Below are 17,673 nucleotides of genomic sequence, written 5' to 3' on the forward strand. Positions count from 1 at the left end.
GAGTGGCACCACTGCAGAAATTCACAGAAAATACTTTTTTTTTTTTTCTTTGAAATAATTTATTCCATAAAATGGTCTGTAGTCTTTTCACGTACAACAGTGTCTGGCCTGATGTGTGTCACTGATAAAGGTCTATGAGATCTTTGACACAACGTCATCACTTAAGTGACTTTCCCTATTACCTGTAGTCTCAGAACCCACTGGATCAAATTGACATAATTATTGGGTTTTCATTCCTTTGAACTATCCACATTAGAAAATCGGTTTTGTTTGTTTGCTTGGTTTTTTGGGGAGTGAGGTATAATACTTAAGAGTATTTCACAGAATAATATTTATGCTGCTTAAGAACCCCACACCTTAAGGCACGGAGTGTTTCAAAAAGATGGACCCAATTTGAAATCATCGTGCTTTGAAATTGGGTCCATCTTTTTGAAACACCCTGTATTTAAGCAGGTATTTAAGTCTCTGGAAATTTGGCTTGCACTTGAAGTTCAGTGGGTGTTTAAGTGCTGTCTTCAGTAAACCTGGATTTAGATTTAAACTCTAGTGAGTCAAGGCTGTGGTCGGGTAAAAGGTCAGCTGTGCAACCATTTGTCACAGCAATGTGTTTTACCCCTTGCTTTATTCACAGAAATATGCAGCTGTGGTACCAGCTCAGAACTGAAGAACTAGAGCACATGCAAGCTGCTTACTTTGGTTTTAAGGGAAGAAACAATAACAACAACAATAAAAAACTCAGGAACAAATCTGTATCTGATGATGTGACTCATGTGGCATATGATAACCAAGGCTTCAACAGGTAAGGCTATTCAAATACAGTGTGTTGATTGAGTTTGTTGAACAAATTTTAGAAAGAGGATTCCTTGAAAGTGCATCTGAAAGGGATGCCCTTGAAGAGGACATGATGCCAGTGGATTGTCAGGCCTTGTCCTTCAACTTGCCCATCCTGCAGGGAATTAATGTTGCCAAAAGGTGAGTCAGCAGAGAAGCTGAGCGTGGCCTCCCCCCGCACGGCTTCTGTCCCCATGGTTAAGCCTGGTCTGCGCCAGATTAACTGGAGAGAGGTTTTTAATTGGCTTTGTTAAACCGATGCTAAACTGCCGCAGGCAGGTCAGTGGTCAGTGGCAGCAAGGGGACACCAGGGACACCGGGGCTGTGGGCAGCTCCAGGTGAGCAGTGGGTCCCTTGGTCACTGCCAAAGCTCTCATGAGGAATATTGTTTCATTATCGGGCTGTGCGGGGCAAACACAATGCGATCCTGGTGGGAAAGGCAGCGTGAGGGCTCACGGTGGGGGACCCTGGCTCTGGCTCTGGGGCAGCCCGAAGAAATGTCCACGCTGAAATAAAGGGCATCACAGGCTGTGGATGCCTGCAGTGTGGGTGGGGGAATTTTTCGTGTCGGATCAAAATCGCCTCTGAACGTGTCCAGATGTGTTACGCTGGCTGTGGTGTTGCCAACACAAGAAAAACCGAAAAATGAATAGATGTTAAATTCTAATTACTGCTTTGCTATTTGCAATTCCTAGCTTTGGGCGATTTCAGAAAGATTTATAAATCTAATTAAATGCCGATTATAACCTAAACAGTTTTTAGAAGGCTCAGGACGCAATTTTTAATTTGGGGCAACTTCAATCTGCTTCAATGTTAATGTTTTGTATAAGCGTAATCTGCTTTTAAAATAACGTGAATAAACTCACACAGGGCTGTAAACAGAGGTTCGTGCTCTGCTGGAGCCTCAAGCTCCGGGGCTCTTATCTGCACCACTCCACGGAGCAGAAGCTGCTGTATTATGTTTACCAAATTCTGCACACCTTTTCTTAACTGAAAGTACCAGGGAATATACAATTCTGCTGGATAAGCAGCTTCTCTGGGGCCAGAAATCAACAATTTTATTATTTCTTTAGAAAACTGGAGAATGTATAAACTTCAGTGGGGATTTTCAGAGGGCAGGAGGAGGAAAGCCTGTGAGCCCTTTTTTTCCCGTGTAGAACAACACACATGCTGTGTTAAATACTGGTGCACACCCGCCTCCTGAGGCATGAGGTCCACTGGTAGTCAAGGTCTACTTTAATTCCACCATGCAGCGGTGATGTGATCCTGGCTTATCACTAATTCAGCGAGGAGAGCAGGCGCGTTAGTCTGTGCACCCTGAGCCACAAGTCTGGCTGTTTCTAATGTAGGGTCTTGGAATTTCTCTAGGAACATGTGTGACCCTCTGTCAATTTGTACCTTGTTCCCTTTCTTCACTCAAACAAGATCTGTTTAATTAAGGTTAGTAAAAGATGCTAATTTCTACTGTTTAATTCTGTTAAATGGATCTATGTGCAGGATAAGACGTAGAAATTCTGCTAGCGTATTTCGTGCCAACTCTTAAAGACGACAAGTGATCTGTCAGCTTTGTGTTTAACTCATAAGACTTATTTTTTGTGTGTAGCGAATTAGGCCGAGTTTCATCATCCTGTGCACATCCAGCTTACTGGGAAGAGCAGGACAGGGTGGGCAAACCCCTGGGGAGGTGCAAACATGAAGCTGGCTTATGCTGGGAAGACCAGCGTAGAAGGACGTGTTCATTACCTGGGTTATTTCTGCGGTACCGTTGTCCATTTAAGATGAAGTGGATGCGTTGGCAGCCTATGCTTGGAAATCTCTAACCCTGTGGGTGCTGCCGTAGTGGTGGGGCTGTTACAGGGTTGATTGTCTGAGGAAATAAATAAAGACGTGTGGCATGGCTGGAAAAAAGCAGCAAAACTGAGGGCAAGCAAGCCCAAAGGAAAGCTTCCGTATATTGGTGTGTGCATGTGAACCAACATGTGCAGCTATGGTCACAAACAAGCCAAAAGATAATTTAACCCAGGCTCCTCAAGGAAGGTGCAGACTTGACACGAGGAAGCATTTCTTTACCAAGAGCGTGGTCTAACCCTGGAACAGGCTTCTTGGAGAAGTGGTCGATGCCCCACGCCTGTCAGTGTTCAAAAGGCATTTGGACTATGCCCTTAACAACACGCTTCAACTTTTGCTCAGCCCTGGGCTGGTCAGGCAGTTGGACTAGATGATTGTTGTGGGTCCCTTCCAACTGAGCCTATCCCATCCTGTCCCATCCCATCCCATCCTATCCTATCCTTATGTTAATGTTTCAGACGTTTGGAGGAATTCATACAATGCATCACTAGACCTCTGAGCAATTTAGAAATCACTGAATCACAGGATGGTTGGGGTTGGAAGGGACCTCTGGAGACCATCCAGTCCCACCCCCAGCTGAAGCAGGTTCACCAGAGCAGGTGGCACAAGGTCGCGCCCGGGCGGGCTGGTTTTTTGAAGGACCTGTCCTAGGAGGCACGGGAGGCCGGTGGTTCTCCCTGCCCACCTCAGGGCCGCGGTTCGTGTCGTTCTCTGTGATACAGCTGGGAAGCGGCTCTGCAACCCACTTAGAAGGGGAAGTCTGAGAGACAAGTGGAGCCCTTGGCTGAGAAAGGAGTGGGTGGAGGCTTGGCAATTTGTGTCGTTTTGACGATAGCATTTCCTTTTCTTAAAGAAAGCTGTTCTGCTGCTTCTTCATGTGATATATGAAGTATCTGGAAGAGTGAGAACTCCTCCGCCCTTGAAGAAGACCCTCCTGAGTAGATCTTAGCCTATTTTTTACTAGAAAAGGATGTAGGTCATGCAGCTTTTCAGACTCAATTGAAATAGATGTAGAGATTGACTACAGATTAACATTTTGATTCACCACTTTAAGGACCAAAAATACCCTAAGAACAAATAAAATAAACCCCCAATTTTTTCAGGTAAGCCAATTTAAAATAAAAAGCCAGATCTTTCCAACAGGTAAGTTATTTGTTATGGTTTACAGAGTAATTTAGGATTAAAAAACTATCATCTATTAAAGCAGTGCCTTAGTTTATTGATAATTTTGGCTGTAACGAGGTGACATAATGTGGATGCAGAAGGCTGATGTACAGGAGTTATAAATAATGTAGAAGCCCAGCTGTTGGACAGTAGGGGCTCCAGTGTGCTGTCCTGGACCTGTCTGCAAGAAAATGAAATATTTTCCCCCTCATGTTTGAAGCATGGAACAAATGTGATGAATACAAAGTTTTTCAGGGAAATGTTCAATTTTAATGGCAACATTATAATGAGCCGCATTCTGGCTTCTTGGCTGCTTGAACAAATTGCTTTAAAATGCTGAGAAATATGTTCACAAATACCTGGGATCATTAACTACAGAGTGCAGTCACTGTTGATGACACCTCTTTCTTTTCGATGTCAGGAATCATAATGAGGATAAAAATACCAATTTTTAGCAGCAAGTCCTGTATGCAGGAGCTGCAAGCATTTACAGCATATTTGCTCTTTTATAATATTTGAAGAGGTAACTAGTGTTGAGCAGAGAAAGCCCAAGTTACGAGGCATGGGGCTGCTGGGAGGGACGTGTTTTCCCCAGTGTTGCTTCTCAGAAGTTGAGAGTGTAGAGCAGAGATAGCAGGTTGTTGCCTGATGCAGAGGTTGGAGACAGATTAGCTGAAGAAAAGGGTCTGTCGTCTATGGGAGGGAGATTAGCTGCAGCTCTGGGCCGTGTAGCTAGAGGAGAACAGTGTGCATAAGCCTCCAAAACAGCCCCCTGGGAAAATTGCTAGGCAGAGGCAGGGCTTGTCAACACGGGAATATATTGGGAACAGCTCTCACAGCCTGACTGCAGCAGCTATCAGGAGAAAAGCCTAAAATCGGTAAATGATATTCTGCTCTCTTTAACATTTTAAGATTTCAAAGTCTTCCCAGTTCTTCATGAGAACTAAACCAGGGCTGTTGACGTTGTTCATCCAAAGCACAAGACTTTCCTCAAAGCTGCACCGAGCCTGCTGGGGTCAGAGCGGCACCGTGGGTCTGGCGGGGACAGGCCTGGGCACGGGGACACCGGGTATGGGAGAGGAACTCGTGTTTGAAACACCATGCTGGCTTTCGGAGGTTTTTTGAAATGGGCATGTTCCTGAGCAGGATATATTATTTTTGAGTCAGTTGTTTTCTGATGAAGCGTACTACCTGACCCTGCAGTAATCCTTCTCTGGAATGATTGCTTGGGCAACCAGCACCCGAGATGAACAGTCCTCTTCCATCCCGAGCAAACACCCGTGTGGGAGAGCTCAGACACAGCCGGCTGCCGGAGCAGGCAGCTTGTCCTCAGCCCCGGGACAGGCGCCGGGTGAAATGTCAGTAAAGAAAAGTTTTGTGACGGCTGCCCGGCCTCTGTGCCGCTGCTGGCAAGGCTTGAGAGATGGAGGTGAATGTCAGTAAGAGACAATATTAAAGAACTGGTGTCACGCAGAAGAGCAGGGTGACCCTAACGCGGGCTGTCGCTGCTCCCCAGGTCAGTGGTTGGGATCGGGGGGTTGAGACCGGTTTGGCCTCATGACTCCCAAACCGAAACAGCAGCCTCCTCCTTCCCATTGAATAGTCCTAGCCATGCCCCTAGGAGAAATCATAAAAATATGCACAAGCTAGCGTAACCATTGTGAGAGCAAACAACAAACCCTGTTTTGCCTGCAAAGCCATTAAAGAACTGAGCACTCCACTATTTGAGCTGCAGCACCCACAGAAAGATAGCTGTCCCAGGAGAAATACAGATAACTAGTAATAATAAAAAGCTGGGAGAGCTCATTTCAGTTTGCATCAAATTCCTAATTGTGGTAAGAAATAGCCACACCTAGGGAAGCCTCTATTTTCTTTGCTTTTTCAGCGTAACAGTCCTGTAACCTGTGCTGGAATGCATACTCCCTTGACTCAGAGATGTGCTGTTATTTTGCAAGGGAGAATTGATGGTCCAGTATTTTCTGCAGTCAGGGAGAACTGAATGTAGCTGTAGACTAACTCCTTTTCATCCTCTGTCAGCTAAGATGACAACCAGAAAAAACTAGTCCAGCTCAAAAATACATCTGAAGAGCAGCAAAGAAATTCGGTGATTTTTTTTTTTTTTTTTTTTTTTCCCCCTGGTGTGGAAGCATTTGGAAGAATTTGTGCATTCCAAATTGGGACTGTTTTGAGGTGAATTATTTTACACAGCTCTAGGCCAAGTTATAAAACATTCTCTACGAAGTAGCTGGTCTGACTGCAGGAGTGAGTCAAATGGAAAAGCCCAGGTCTCAGTAGGTTTAAAGTCCCACTTTCAGATATCCACTACATCTGGAGCATATTAGCAAGAAGGAAAAAATCTCTTCTGCAGAGAAACAGGCTAGTATATTCTCCCACATAAGATATTTTTAATACCTGAAATTTTTGTACTGGAGTCCTTCTGACTATAAGATGCATTACCAGTGTACCTGGCAAAAACCAGCAAACAAGGCAAATCCAACAACAGAGATGTCCAAGTGAAAAGGTTTTGCAAAAAAATCCAAGCCAGCATGCTCTTAGTAGAGGCAACTCGGCGTTTTCAGTCAGTCTGAGAAGTCACATGCAAGGTTGATGAAATTAGCTCATAGCTTTGGCCTGCACAGTAAAACAAAATGTGTTTTCTCTTTGATTTAGTGGCCGTAATGGTTGAAGTTTTCCACTACCTTGTGTAAGGGGTTGCAAGGAAGGCGTGAATCAGAAACTTGTGTTGCTCTAAAAAATGTTCCTGCCTGCCTGCCTAGGCTGGCTGAGGAGCATGAGGACCTTCTAGAAACGCAGACAAGATGGGATGGGACACTCGGCCACAATCCTACCTTGCCCTCTGCTCCCTCGAGGGCACTTCCCCAGCTGCTTTTCCCCTCTGAACAGCTAAGAGATTAAAAAGCTGAAGGATCTGACGCCCTTCTACTAGCAGGATAGTGTGGTATACATTTACCATAGGAAATTAAAGGGCAAAACATCTTCTACAGCAGTGACTTGGTGCAAGGCTGCTTGAGGTCCTGGGGAAACCGAGTGATCTGGGTGTTTTTGAAGGTTGTCAGTCTGACCAGAGAGCTGGATCCTTCGCTCCCTCCAAAAAGATCCGTGCATTTTCTTTTATGATCGGCCTCGCTGTCCGAAATTGCTCTTGTCTGAGAGCTGGGGCGCGCAGAGCCGGGCCCGCTGGGCCTGGTTCGTGTGCGGGTTGGGGTGACCGGGGTGGGCGCGGACGCCGCTCCGCTGCAAGGCCTCAGCTGCGGGGCGGCAGGAGGAGATGTGGCACCCATCATCACCGTGGTGGTTAATGCTTTGCTACGCAAAGCACCCCGTGAAATGGCTGCAAAGAGCAAATGACCTGTTTGATACAGTTGTACATACAGTTCCCTACACCTACGATGTTTGATGGTGGGGCACTTGGGACCGGAGGGGAGGAGACCCAGCACAGGAAAGGGGCAGATTTGCTTTTCAAGCTTTTATGCAGATTATCCCACCCTGTGAGTTGTCCCACCTTGAGCTTCTCTATTACTGGTGGCTCTTTTTTTCCTCTAGTTTGTTATCCCTGTGCCCCGCAGTGCCACCTTTCAGAGACTAAAATCTTCCAGTACCTTTCGACACACGTATTTCCAAGCAAGCAGGGGAAGTGAGCTGTGGTTTCCTCTTGGGGCCCTGTCACAAAGGGTAAGATAGCTGGCTGCTAAATTTTACCGATTTCTGAATTTCAGTCTTAATTGTCATCGTGACTGAGTGTGGAGGGTGTGTGCACAGCAACATGTGCTTTCAATAAAGCTGCTGTTGTTGTTTTCATAATGCTTCAATGATCACCCCAGGGTCTTGTACAAAGTCACCAGATACACAGTAACAAAAAAATGCCCTCCTATCCTCCAATATAAAAATCTCTTTTCAGAGACAGTGCCAGCACCGAGCAACATTGTGATGGCCCCACTGCTCGAGTTCTCACACCGCTCAGGTGTGCCCTTATACCCGCGTGTTCCCCTCCAGCTAGGAACAGCTCTCAAGTCACACAAAGCGAAATGCTTGTGAATCCTCTAGAACCCATTGACAAATGCTATGGTGGCCGTTCTTCTCCCCAGATGGGAGCTCTGACTTGAGCTGTCACATAAAGTCTGTCCTTGTTAAATATCTTGTGCATCTACCTGGGCTGTTCAGCACCTGGCAGCCTTGGCTGGGCTTGCGTTTCCAGGTGGGAGTACAAGGAGCTCTTCTGGTCCTCTTGTTTCAGTCCGTGCAAGCTTCATAGTTCCCGAAATGGAAGAGGTTGCTTAGCCAGGAATATGGTTGTCCTCCAAGAACAGTTTTAGCCACTTTGGCTTTCTGAGTTTGTGGTGGACTGTGGGTAATTGCAGAGTTTCGCAATACAGAACTTTATAGGAAAAAATTTCAGGATGGAATGAATTCTTCCCAGGTAAACTGTATTTATTGCAAAATGACCAGAATATCTAGATTTGAACTATAATCCTGGCAGGGCTATTTGCAAAGGCTGTGGCTACCCCGTGCAAAACTTTATTCCAGTCATTGTCTCTGCACATGCTCTTTTGATTTGATTTTTGTTTTGTAACTATTACCTACCACCTCAGGAAGATGGAACTTAGTCGCTTGTACTATAGAAAGAAAATGCACAGTAGCAAGTAACTCAGAAGATTTTCCTTCAGCAGTAGGATCTGCAGCATTACTCCACGTAGCTCCTGTTCCCTGATGGGAAGCCACAGGGGTGCTCAGGTGGGTTCTGGTGTCAAATGCAAAGACACCTGAGGACTTGTTGATGCACCAAGATTAAAAGGTACGGTTGAAACAGTACAAGTCAATACAAATCACGTAAAGTTACCAGGCTGTTTTTTTGAGAAATAGATGAGTTTGTTGTTGTCCAAATTAGAGGTGGGTAAATGCTGCTCATCTGAGCACCTCCTTGGTGAGTATATTCTGCCTACGCTGATACAGTGCCTACTCGCATCAAAAGCAGAGGTGGTTTAAGATGCCATTATAGTACCTGACTGTAGCTCATGCCCCAAATAGTTTTGCAATACAGCTTTCCAGTGAAGAGCAAGATTTATTCTCCTTACAAGAAAGATTTATCTGCAGTATACCTACTGTGTACCAGAACAGCAAGACCTTGGTTATTTGGTTTTATTTACTGTTATTCCCCTGTCGTTCCTAACTGCATGCACATTTCATGTATGAGCATTTCTGCTGGCTTTCTGGCAAATGCAGCCTCTCTTTCCTGACCAGCTTTTCATGTCTGAAAGGGTAGGAGCACGTTGTCCTGGGTGCGGGTGTGCAGGTGCTGCCCAGCACCGGCGGCTGCAGAGGGAGCAGGAGCCGCAGCAGCCGCTCACCTGCCGTGGGCGTGGGGTGAGGAACCTGCGTCTGCCCTGCCCGCAAACAGCTGCCGGGCACTCAGGGCTCACAAAGGCCCACATGCTCAGGCTGCAGTAATTTGGCACAACCCCCAAAGGGCTGTGTCTTACCTGCTTCTGGTTTGCAGGGCCGTGTGCTTAAAGCCAGCTGCGTCTATCAGGCCTCTTGCAGCAGAGTTCAAGAACAAGCTGATCCCATCCCCCTGTTTTCCCGAACCAGTTGTGTGTTGTTTACTGAGCATCTTTTCAGCAACTCTGCTGTCTCCATCTGCCCCTCCGGCCCTGCAGAGCACAGCCGGCTCCTGTGCTCCCAAGAGTGCTCCGCCAACCAAGCACGGACGTGCCTTCTGCACCAGCCTCAGCATCCAAGTGTTCTTACTAATATTTCTCTAGATAGCATTGGCATTAAATTGAAGCTGAGGACTTGTTCGGTGGAAAACAAACAAAAAAACATCTGCCCCAACCCCAAATAAAACCAACCTCCCAAGTCTTTTCAAGATCTGCTTCAGCTTTTATGGAGACACAATTATTTGCCCCACTGCTGCCAACTGGTTTTAATGCTAGAAGAAGTGAGCCCGCACAATTTGTTTGCAAAATGCCTGATGTGCGAATAAAATGGATTGGAAAGTTCTCTGTGTAAATGAAACAGAAGTAACTCTTTCCTTCGTGCTTACAGGTTCCAGGAGGAGTGGATTCGGGACGCCATAGCTCCTGTGTGTTGTAAAGACCAGGCTCATCTGCCCAAGTTACCCAAGAGCCGTAATGCACCCCTGAACCAAGCTGTACCAGGACCCAGCGCTGCGGTACAGAACGTGGATGCAATACATGTCGTTGAAGTCTACGGACATACGGATAGTTGTCACAAACCAAACTGTCGGATACCTGGATAGCTGGTGGCTGAAATACAATTGTTCCTCTGGACCAAAATGAAATTTGGATAGAAATATGTGCCTTAAAGACAACATAGAAAGTTAATTATTCATATGAATTTGGAAGTTTTCTATATTCCAAGATGGTTATTTAACAGAAATGCTTCAAGGTCTGATATGAATAAAAAATTGAATGCTGAGGCTGGCGGTCCATAGCCATTCTCTGTGGTGTGCTATGTATTGTGACCATGGCAAAAGCGTAGTATCATCCTCCTCTACATCCAGAGAAAAGTGGTAGCCAGTTTGTATATTTGCCTCATACAAAATCACTGATCATAATTACACATTCATAAGATTGCAACCTTCTTTTAACCAGTATTTTTTGTAAGCATTTCAGAACGAAAAATCCCCCATATTTTTACACAGTAGTATGATAGAACCACAATAAAATTTTGGTTTTAATTAAAATCCCCTGTTGTTTCATATCAGGAAGGCTTTTTTGTTCAGTTCAGCTGCTCCTCATTGAGAGACCTTGTGGGACGGGGTGCAGCTGAGGCACATCCAGCTCCCGCAGCCTGTGGAGAGGGGGGAGCATAGGAGGGATGTGCTGCCCCGCGGGGGCTCGTACCCCTGACCCCGCTGTACGCGGCACCGCGGGCGAGCAGCCGTCCTGGGGCAGAGCGGCTCAGACAGTCGCTGCAGCATCCCTGGGCGAGCACTCTAAATAAAGAGGCGAGGTAGTTTTCTGGAGACCTGCCACCTTTTCCTATTATTAATCTGTTCACTGTGTGAGGAAACAGTATTTTTTTCATGTTTTATCCATTTTGAATAGTTAAGTAACTGATATGGCTCCTATTCTGCTGTTTATGTGCACACATGTATATCTTAGAGTTACAGTATAGTTATTTTTGTTCAAGTTGAAGCCTTTTTTATTTTCTTCTCATCAGCTGTCTAATGGGTATTGTCACATTCCTGTCATGATGGAAATATGATCTTACAGCGAACCCTGGTAAGTGTTTTACTGTATGTCCCGCTTATTATGAATCAGGAGCCCTCTTAAGCCCTTCAGTTCTGAAGTTTCAGTTCTGAAATTCAAATTATTTTAGCTTGCTGGCAGGCCTAGAAGTGCTGTGTTCCATCCTGGCTATACTTGCCAGAGATCAAAACCACAACCTTGAACTTCAGCTGTGTGAGAGTCGTAGCAAAGGAGCTTTGGTTTTGTTCCTAATAAGCTCCGTTACGTACATTACGACAGCTTGCACCGCTACGATGCACTCTGCATATGTGCTGCAAAAAGGATAATGGATATACTTCTCAACACTGCTTCCAATTAAGTTCTCAATTCATTAATACTAGCCAATGTTTATCAGGACATATTTGTGCTGCGACCCATTTTGTCTGCAGTTTTTCGGTACCCTGCCAGGCCCAGGCACCCTCTGTACCCAGATGTGCTCAGGCATCCCCTGCGCGCTGTCGGTCTCTGGCTGCGATGGGGCCACTCCGGCTCCGCTGCCCATCCCAGCCTGGCTGCAGCCGCCCCAGCAGCTCGCAGGGTGGCTGGTGATGTCTGGAAAGATGCGAAGGGCTCCAAATTTTTTGAGAAGATGGGTTATAAAGTCTCGGTGCAAGGCAGTCCCTGAGGGGCCAGGTGGAGTCCCTAGCAGGGTGTCCTCAAGTGGAAAATGCGACGCAAGGATGTGAAATCTCTTCACAGAGATGCGTGCTCCAGCCGTCACAGCGGCAGCTCTGCCTCGCTGCTGGCGCGGGGCTGCCTGGCAGGACAGCGGGGACGGCAGGACAGCAGGGGTGGCAGGACAACGGGGACAGTAGGGACAGCAGGACAGCATGGACGCTGGGCTCCATCAGCAGAGGAAAGCGCTCCTGGGCCCTAGTTGAGAACAGGGCTTCAACAGCATCCATAGTGAAAGTCTGCAAGAGGATGAAATAAAAACAAAATGTGGGAAGGGAGGGAGCATAGAGAGGAATAAAGGCTGGGAAAGCCAGCCAAACATCTGAGATGCTCCTACACAAATTGCTGTTACATTAGAACTAAATGCAAAAGAATTATAGAATGACAGAATGGTTTGGGTTGGAAGGGACCTGTGGACATTGTCTAGTCCAACCACCTGCTAAAGCAGGTTGCACAGGAACGTATCCAGGCAGAGTGTGAGTATCTCCAGAGAAAGAGACTCTAGACTTACTAGGTAATAAAATGTACAACTTAATAAGAGTTACAAGTGCTTGTGCGACAAATGACAGAACTAGGACCTTGGCATGGTAAATTAATAGCTTGTTCCAGTAGGACAGGTGAGAACAGTCTATACATTCTCTGAAGTTCAGCACAAGTTGAAATGCTTATTAATTAATGTCTGTGGCTGGAGAACGAAGGGCAAAGGAGTGTGGGCTGCTGGGCATTGAGCACCTACTCTGCAGATCGGAAGAGGAGCTGGCAGGAGTTTGCTCGGGGAAATAACAGAACCATCTTTAATATTGAGTGGCTTTATTTGTCTAATTCTCTGCTGGAAAGTGTCCAACCACCAGGAGAACAAATGTCTCGGTGACCGCTTTATTTCCAAAGGTGGCGGGAAGTGGGGTGGCAGTTGCTTTTGACCATAGCAAGGAAAAACTTGTTAAAAATCAAAAGTGACATTTGGGTGAATGTGATAAGAAGTGACATTACATTTTTTAAGAAAAAGAGGAAGAACAGCAGAATAAGGAAAATGGACTTTAAAAAGGCAAGCTTTGACTTACTGAAATAACAAGTACAAAGGATCTATGAAGAAGCAATCTGATAAAGCTGGCAGTCACTAGCAGCAACTGTCTAAGGGCATGCCAGGCAAACTGATGCAGAGGACAGCAAAAGCCTGATAACAGCTGTCTCAGGAACTCTGAGAACATGAAAATCAAGAAAACCTCAAAAAATAGAAATGTGGCAAATAACAGAGGAGCAGCACAAAAATGAGGAGAGTAGAGCTGTAAGAGGTAATGTGAGTTACAGCAAACGAGGGAAATGAAAGAAGAGAAAAATACAGTGGAAGAAACAGAGTAAAACTATAGGTAAGGTATTTCTTGGGAAAAGGAAAAATGGACCCAGAGGTGACAACTACTGAATGTCTGCTTTGGGTCAGGCATCGCTGAAAAGTGCACTGGTTAATGTAATGAATTTGAACGTGGGACTAGGATTGCAGCCTAGAATAAGGCAAGAAAAAGCCTGCAAAAATGAAGATAAATTTGATTCCTTGATGAAATTCATCCTCAAGCACTAAGGAATAGTGCTTTATTATTATACTACGAGTATTGAGCAATACTTGAACCGTCATTGTTACAGCTTCAGGAAACTGCGAAGGGCCAAGGAAGGTCTTAGAAGATGGGAAAGGGTAAATCTAATAAGTGGAGAGCAGAGAACCTCCAGAAGTACCAGAACAAAGGTGCTTCTCTGCTACCCAGGAAGAGCGTAGGACAAATGATTAAACAATCGATTTGCAAAGAAGGCACATCTCAACCCAGGGCTAAACAGAGTTGTAGGTGTGGGAGGCAGCCGCTCTGTTCTGCCAGCAATAGCGCGCCTGGTTTCTCAAAAGCAGACGGTGCCGTGTGACGGGTGACCCGGTTGTGCTGCATCCGGCCTCTCCGCGGCTCTTCTGAATTTCCTTCCTCTTCTGCACCTCTGCAATTATGGTAATAGCATTTCATGATCGAGCTCCCTGGCATTTCAATTTTATCACGTGACTTTAAAATGCTATAATATGGTTGCAAGTCACCAAGTTAAAGAATTCACTTCTTGGGATGTCTGGGTGAACACACTGCATGAGAAGGGAGCCCAGCTGACCTGTTCTACACATGAGGCCGATCTGAGTAATGTCTGATGGGGGAAAGTAAAACCTTACGATGTCAAGGACGTTGCTAGCCATGGGAAGCTACAGAGAAGGTAGGTAAATTTACTGTCTCTGTGCCTGAGCATCGGATTACTGTCATTTATTTAGGCCTCTAACACAAGAGGAAGTTACAAGATAAGGAAACAACACCCATACTGCTCTTATAAGATTTGTGGCTCTGTTCCCCCTGGGACTGTGCTTCGTTTATGATGGCTGCACCCCCTGGAATTAGCTTTATTGCTCATGTAAACGTTATTTATTGTCAAAGGGGAAATAAGTGCTGTGCAGGAAGGAGATGAAAGCAGACGAAAATCTAAAATAGACGTTTTAAAAACTCTTCTTTATTAAGTTAACCCTTAAGCGTTTGCCAGCCGGTGATTTCAAATGGATTCAGGCTCCCATTTCTGCCACAGAAGACTTGCATTTCCTTGTATATGTTATGGCACCGATGGCTTGCACTTAAAGAACAAGTTAAAATGCTACAAACCGTGTAAACAAGCCTGAGACAGCCCTCTCCCTGCATGGCTGCTTATAATTTAATTGACAGACATTACAGTGTGGCAGGATAATTCTCCACAGATTAAAAAACTGGCAACAGTGTTTATCAGAGGAATTGCTTATTTGCATTCCTTCACCCTGTATTTTAAGACTGTTTTCCTAGAGCAGGCAGCTCTGCCGAGGCTGTTGCACTGCTCTGTTGTTAAGCTTTGTCTGCTTGCAGACAACCAAAAGGCAGTTTTTAAGATCTTAGGCTAAGCACTAAACAGGGAATGATTTTTAAGGCAGCTGACGTACAGTTTGCTATAGGAGGGTATCTGATCCTTACTTCCTTTTAAGTGAAAATTCATTCTTTGACACAAATGGAAGAATGCATTTGGAGAGCCTGAGCCTGGGACGTGCCGAGGGCTCTGCATGGGAACAGCAAACCCCGACCTGCGGCAGCAAGGCCCTGCAGAAACACCTCCCGTGGGGAGCACCTCCTGGGATTCGGGGGATATCACAGGGTATAGTGTTGCCACATGCTGTGATTTTTCTCACAAGTCTCATGGTATTTCTTATTTTCTTAAGCCACAAATGGTAGAGTTGGAGGTATGTGCGAAAATCACAGCTTCGATTTAAAAACAAACGGGTGTCTCACGCTTGTATGTGAAGGGACAAGGTTCGGTCCTCAAGTGTCGAACAACAGAAAAAACACACAAGTCTCTCAAGTTTCTTTGATAGTAACGACATGATTTGGGGAAGGCCTGACTCATGATTCACAAATAGTTGAAGTTGTCAAATCTACGCGTGACCTTGACATGTCCTCTGTGGCTGAAAAAAGGGAAAGACTACATTTTGACCCGGACGGAGCAATGAAGCTCGGGATGGACGCCAGAGTATCTACCGTAGAGTTAACATTGCCTTCATGGAGATTTCCACATGGCTTTATGGACACGCAGACCTTCTCCTGGACACCCGCCCCTTGGGTATTACCCTGGAAGGCTCTGAAGATGCTGTTTTCCTCAGGAGGCTCTGCTGTCAGTCTAATTTTTGGTTATGGGCTAGTTTTGTTCAAAATTTCTGTGAGAAGCCCAGGACCCAGAAAAGAATCAGGACTGTGAATCTGACGGCACGTGACAACTTGCCGGAGGTGGCCAATGCCACCAGTCTGAAACGACACGGCATGGGAAAGCAGGTTACACCAGACACTGGCTGTAAGAGCAGAATATGACTGACGGATGGTTTGGGTGAGAGGAGGTGGAGATCTTTAACAATTTTGCTTCCAAAACATCCCGGTCATCAGTGACGTCTTGGAAGCAGAGTAACTAAATGAATCTGCTATAACTTATTGTCAGATGTCAATGGTTTTTGCAACGATTTAATTTTTTTTAAGCAATGTCACACAGTACAACCTTTTAATAAATTAAATGTAGATGTAATTGAATCTTGGTCTTGGAAGGACCATGAAAAAAGTTTGGCAACATGCCTGCTGGTAGCTTTTGAAATGTCCTACAGCTGCATCCTGTCGTAACATTGATAGCTCAGCAAGAAGCTGTTAAACTGGGATATATATTTTGTTTTGTTTAGGGATTTCTTAAGTGTTCTATGGAAGTTTCAGGAAAGATCCACATCAGCGCTACCTGACATCTGGTACAGTTTACAAGTTATCTGAAGAATTTATACTCTATTTGAATACTGTTGCGTAGTAGTTCTTGTGCCCAGAAAAACCACCTAAGGAAAGAGTAGAAAGGAACGTCACAACGAGCACCTCGTGGGTGGAGGACGTCAAACCAGAGCTCAGACCTGTGTGCTCCTCTGGCTTCTCCAGCACGGGGTCTACGCTTGGCCGCGTCTATAGGACTGATTCATCTTCAGCACATTTAGTACCTGTTGATAAGTTTAAGAAGTTGGGTTTTTTTGCTTGGGAGTGAAGGACAGTAACTCATGGATGAGAAGAAGTCCAGAAAAGCTAGCGATATGTGATTGAAACGTCCTCAAGACTTGTTTCACCTTGTCTCGGGCTCATTTCCCTACAATAAACAGCTTGACAAGTCAGACCACAGGCCAGAGCTGAAGAACAACCTCCCACAGAAGTAAAGTGAGGCTCTTTGATGGCATTTTAACAAGCTCTTGCAGTAGGATAGAGCAGAACCTTTCAGATTTCGGGTGGTATTTCGAGTTACACCTCATAACATGTAAGCTCTGATCAAATCCTGTCCCCCTGAAAGTGATACAGAGAGCCTTGTTTGGTTCTTCCTTCAGTAACATGAGGAAGTGATCTTTTCTACTTACTTGTAAAAGGACTATTATGAAGAGAGAGCTGATTGACAGAGCCAGTGCTGAAAGGCTCTTGTTTAATTATTCCACAATCACTATTGTCACTGCAGCAGAACGTACCGGCTGGTGGGAACGCTGCACAGTGCCAGCACCCTGCACGGCAAGGCGTTTCAGAAGCCAGTCTCCATTCCCGGCAGCTATCGCTAACGCGGGCATGGAAACACGAAACTCCTCTGGCGCAGCAGCAAGCGAGGCAGCCAAAGCTCGGCTGGTGCAAAGCGGAGCAGAAGCAGCTCGTTCCCTGGATCGCAGATGCTATACTTAAGCATGTGCGTGTTCAGGCTGCTCGTGTGTCTCAAGGTCAAGGTTATACAGAAATGCTCACAGGAGCGTTTCCCGCAGGAGATATGTTGCATCTCTGAGCTGGAGTCTGCAGCAGCTCCTGATCCTTGCCCAGATGCCGGGCTGCAGCTCCTGCAGCCCATGGGCCGCGCACCATCCTGCCCACCCCTCCTGGCCCGTGTGGTCAGGGTGATGACTGCCAAGTGAGGACACTGGGGACAAAGGGGCTTTGTTCTCTTCCTGGAGCTCTGCCGAATGTCAGTTTGCCAGATCTGCGAGCTGTTTATTTATACACCTTTTTTTAAGGGGCGGATGCTTTATCTGCTTCCTGCCTTTAAAGAATTTCAATGTTTTGGGTTTGTTTAGGAAAAAAAAAATAGTTGAGTATTTTTTCTCGTGCGTATAATTCTATTTTTACTTTACAAGTCAGATATTGAGCTAGGTGCAGTTTTGAACATGTATGTGAAGCTGGCTGTTCATTATCCCATGTGCAACCTAACATACAACACAGTAACTTCTGCAATATTTATCAGGATGATAAGGCCTTATTCTATATGCTGGCTTTTCCATAGTGCCAGGAACAACAGGTACTCAATTTTT

At 45.7% G+C, this 17,673-nt stretch overlaps 1 protein-coding gene across 1 annotated transcript in view; it reads left to right on the forward strand.

Annotated features, from left to right (window-relative positions):
- The window catches only part of SUSD3 (sushi domain containing 3), a 31,237-nt gene extending 20,758 nt beyond the window's left edge, over positions 1 to 10,479 (forward strand). Inside the window, exons 4-5 of the mRNA XM_065642837.1 lie at positions 632 to 799; positions 9,907 to 10,479. Coding sequence (XP_065498909.1) covers positions 632 to 799; positions 9,907 to 10,120 — 382 coding nt within the window. The 3' untranslated portion in view covers positions 10,121 to 10,479. The remainder of the gene's footprint in view (positions 1 to 631; positions 800 to 9,906) is intronic.
- Positions 10,480 to 17,673: the final 7,194 nt, after the last annotated feature.

Source organism: Caloenas nicobarica, chromosome 11 (assembly GCF_036013445.1).
Source record: "Caloenas nicobarica isolate bCalNic1 chromosome 11, bCalNic1.hap1, whole genome shotgun sequence".
Classification (NCBI taxonomy): Eukaryota; Metazoa; Chordata; class Aves; order Columbiformes; family Columbidae; genus Caloenas; species Caloenas nicobarica.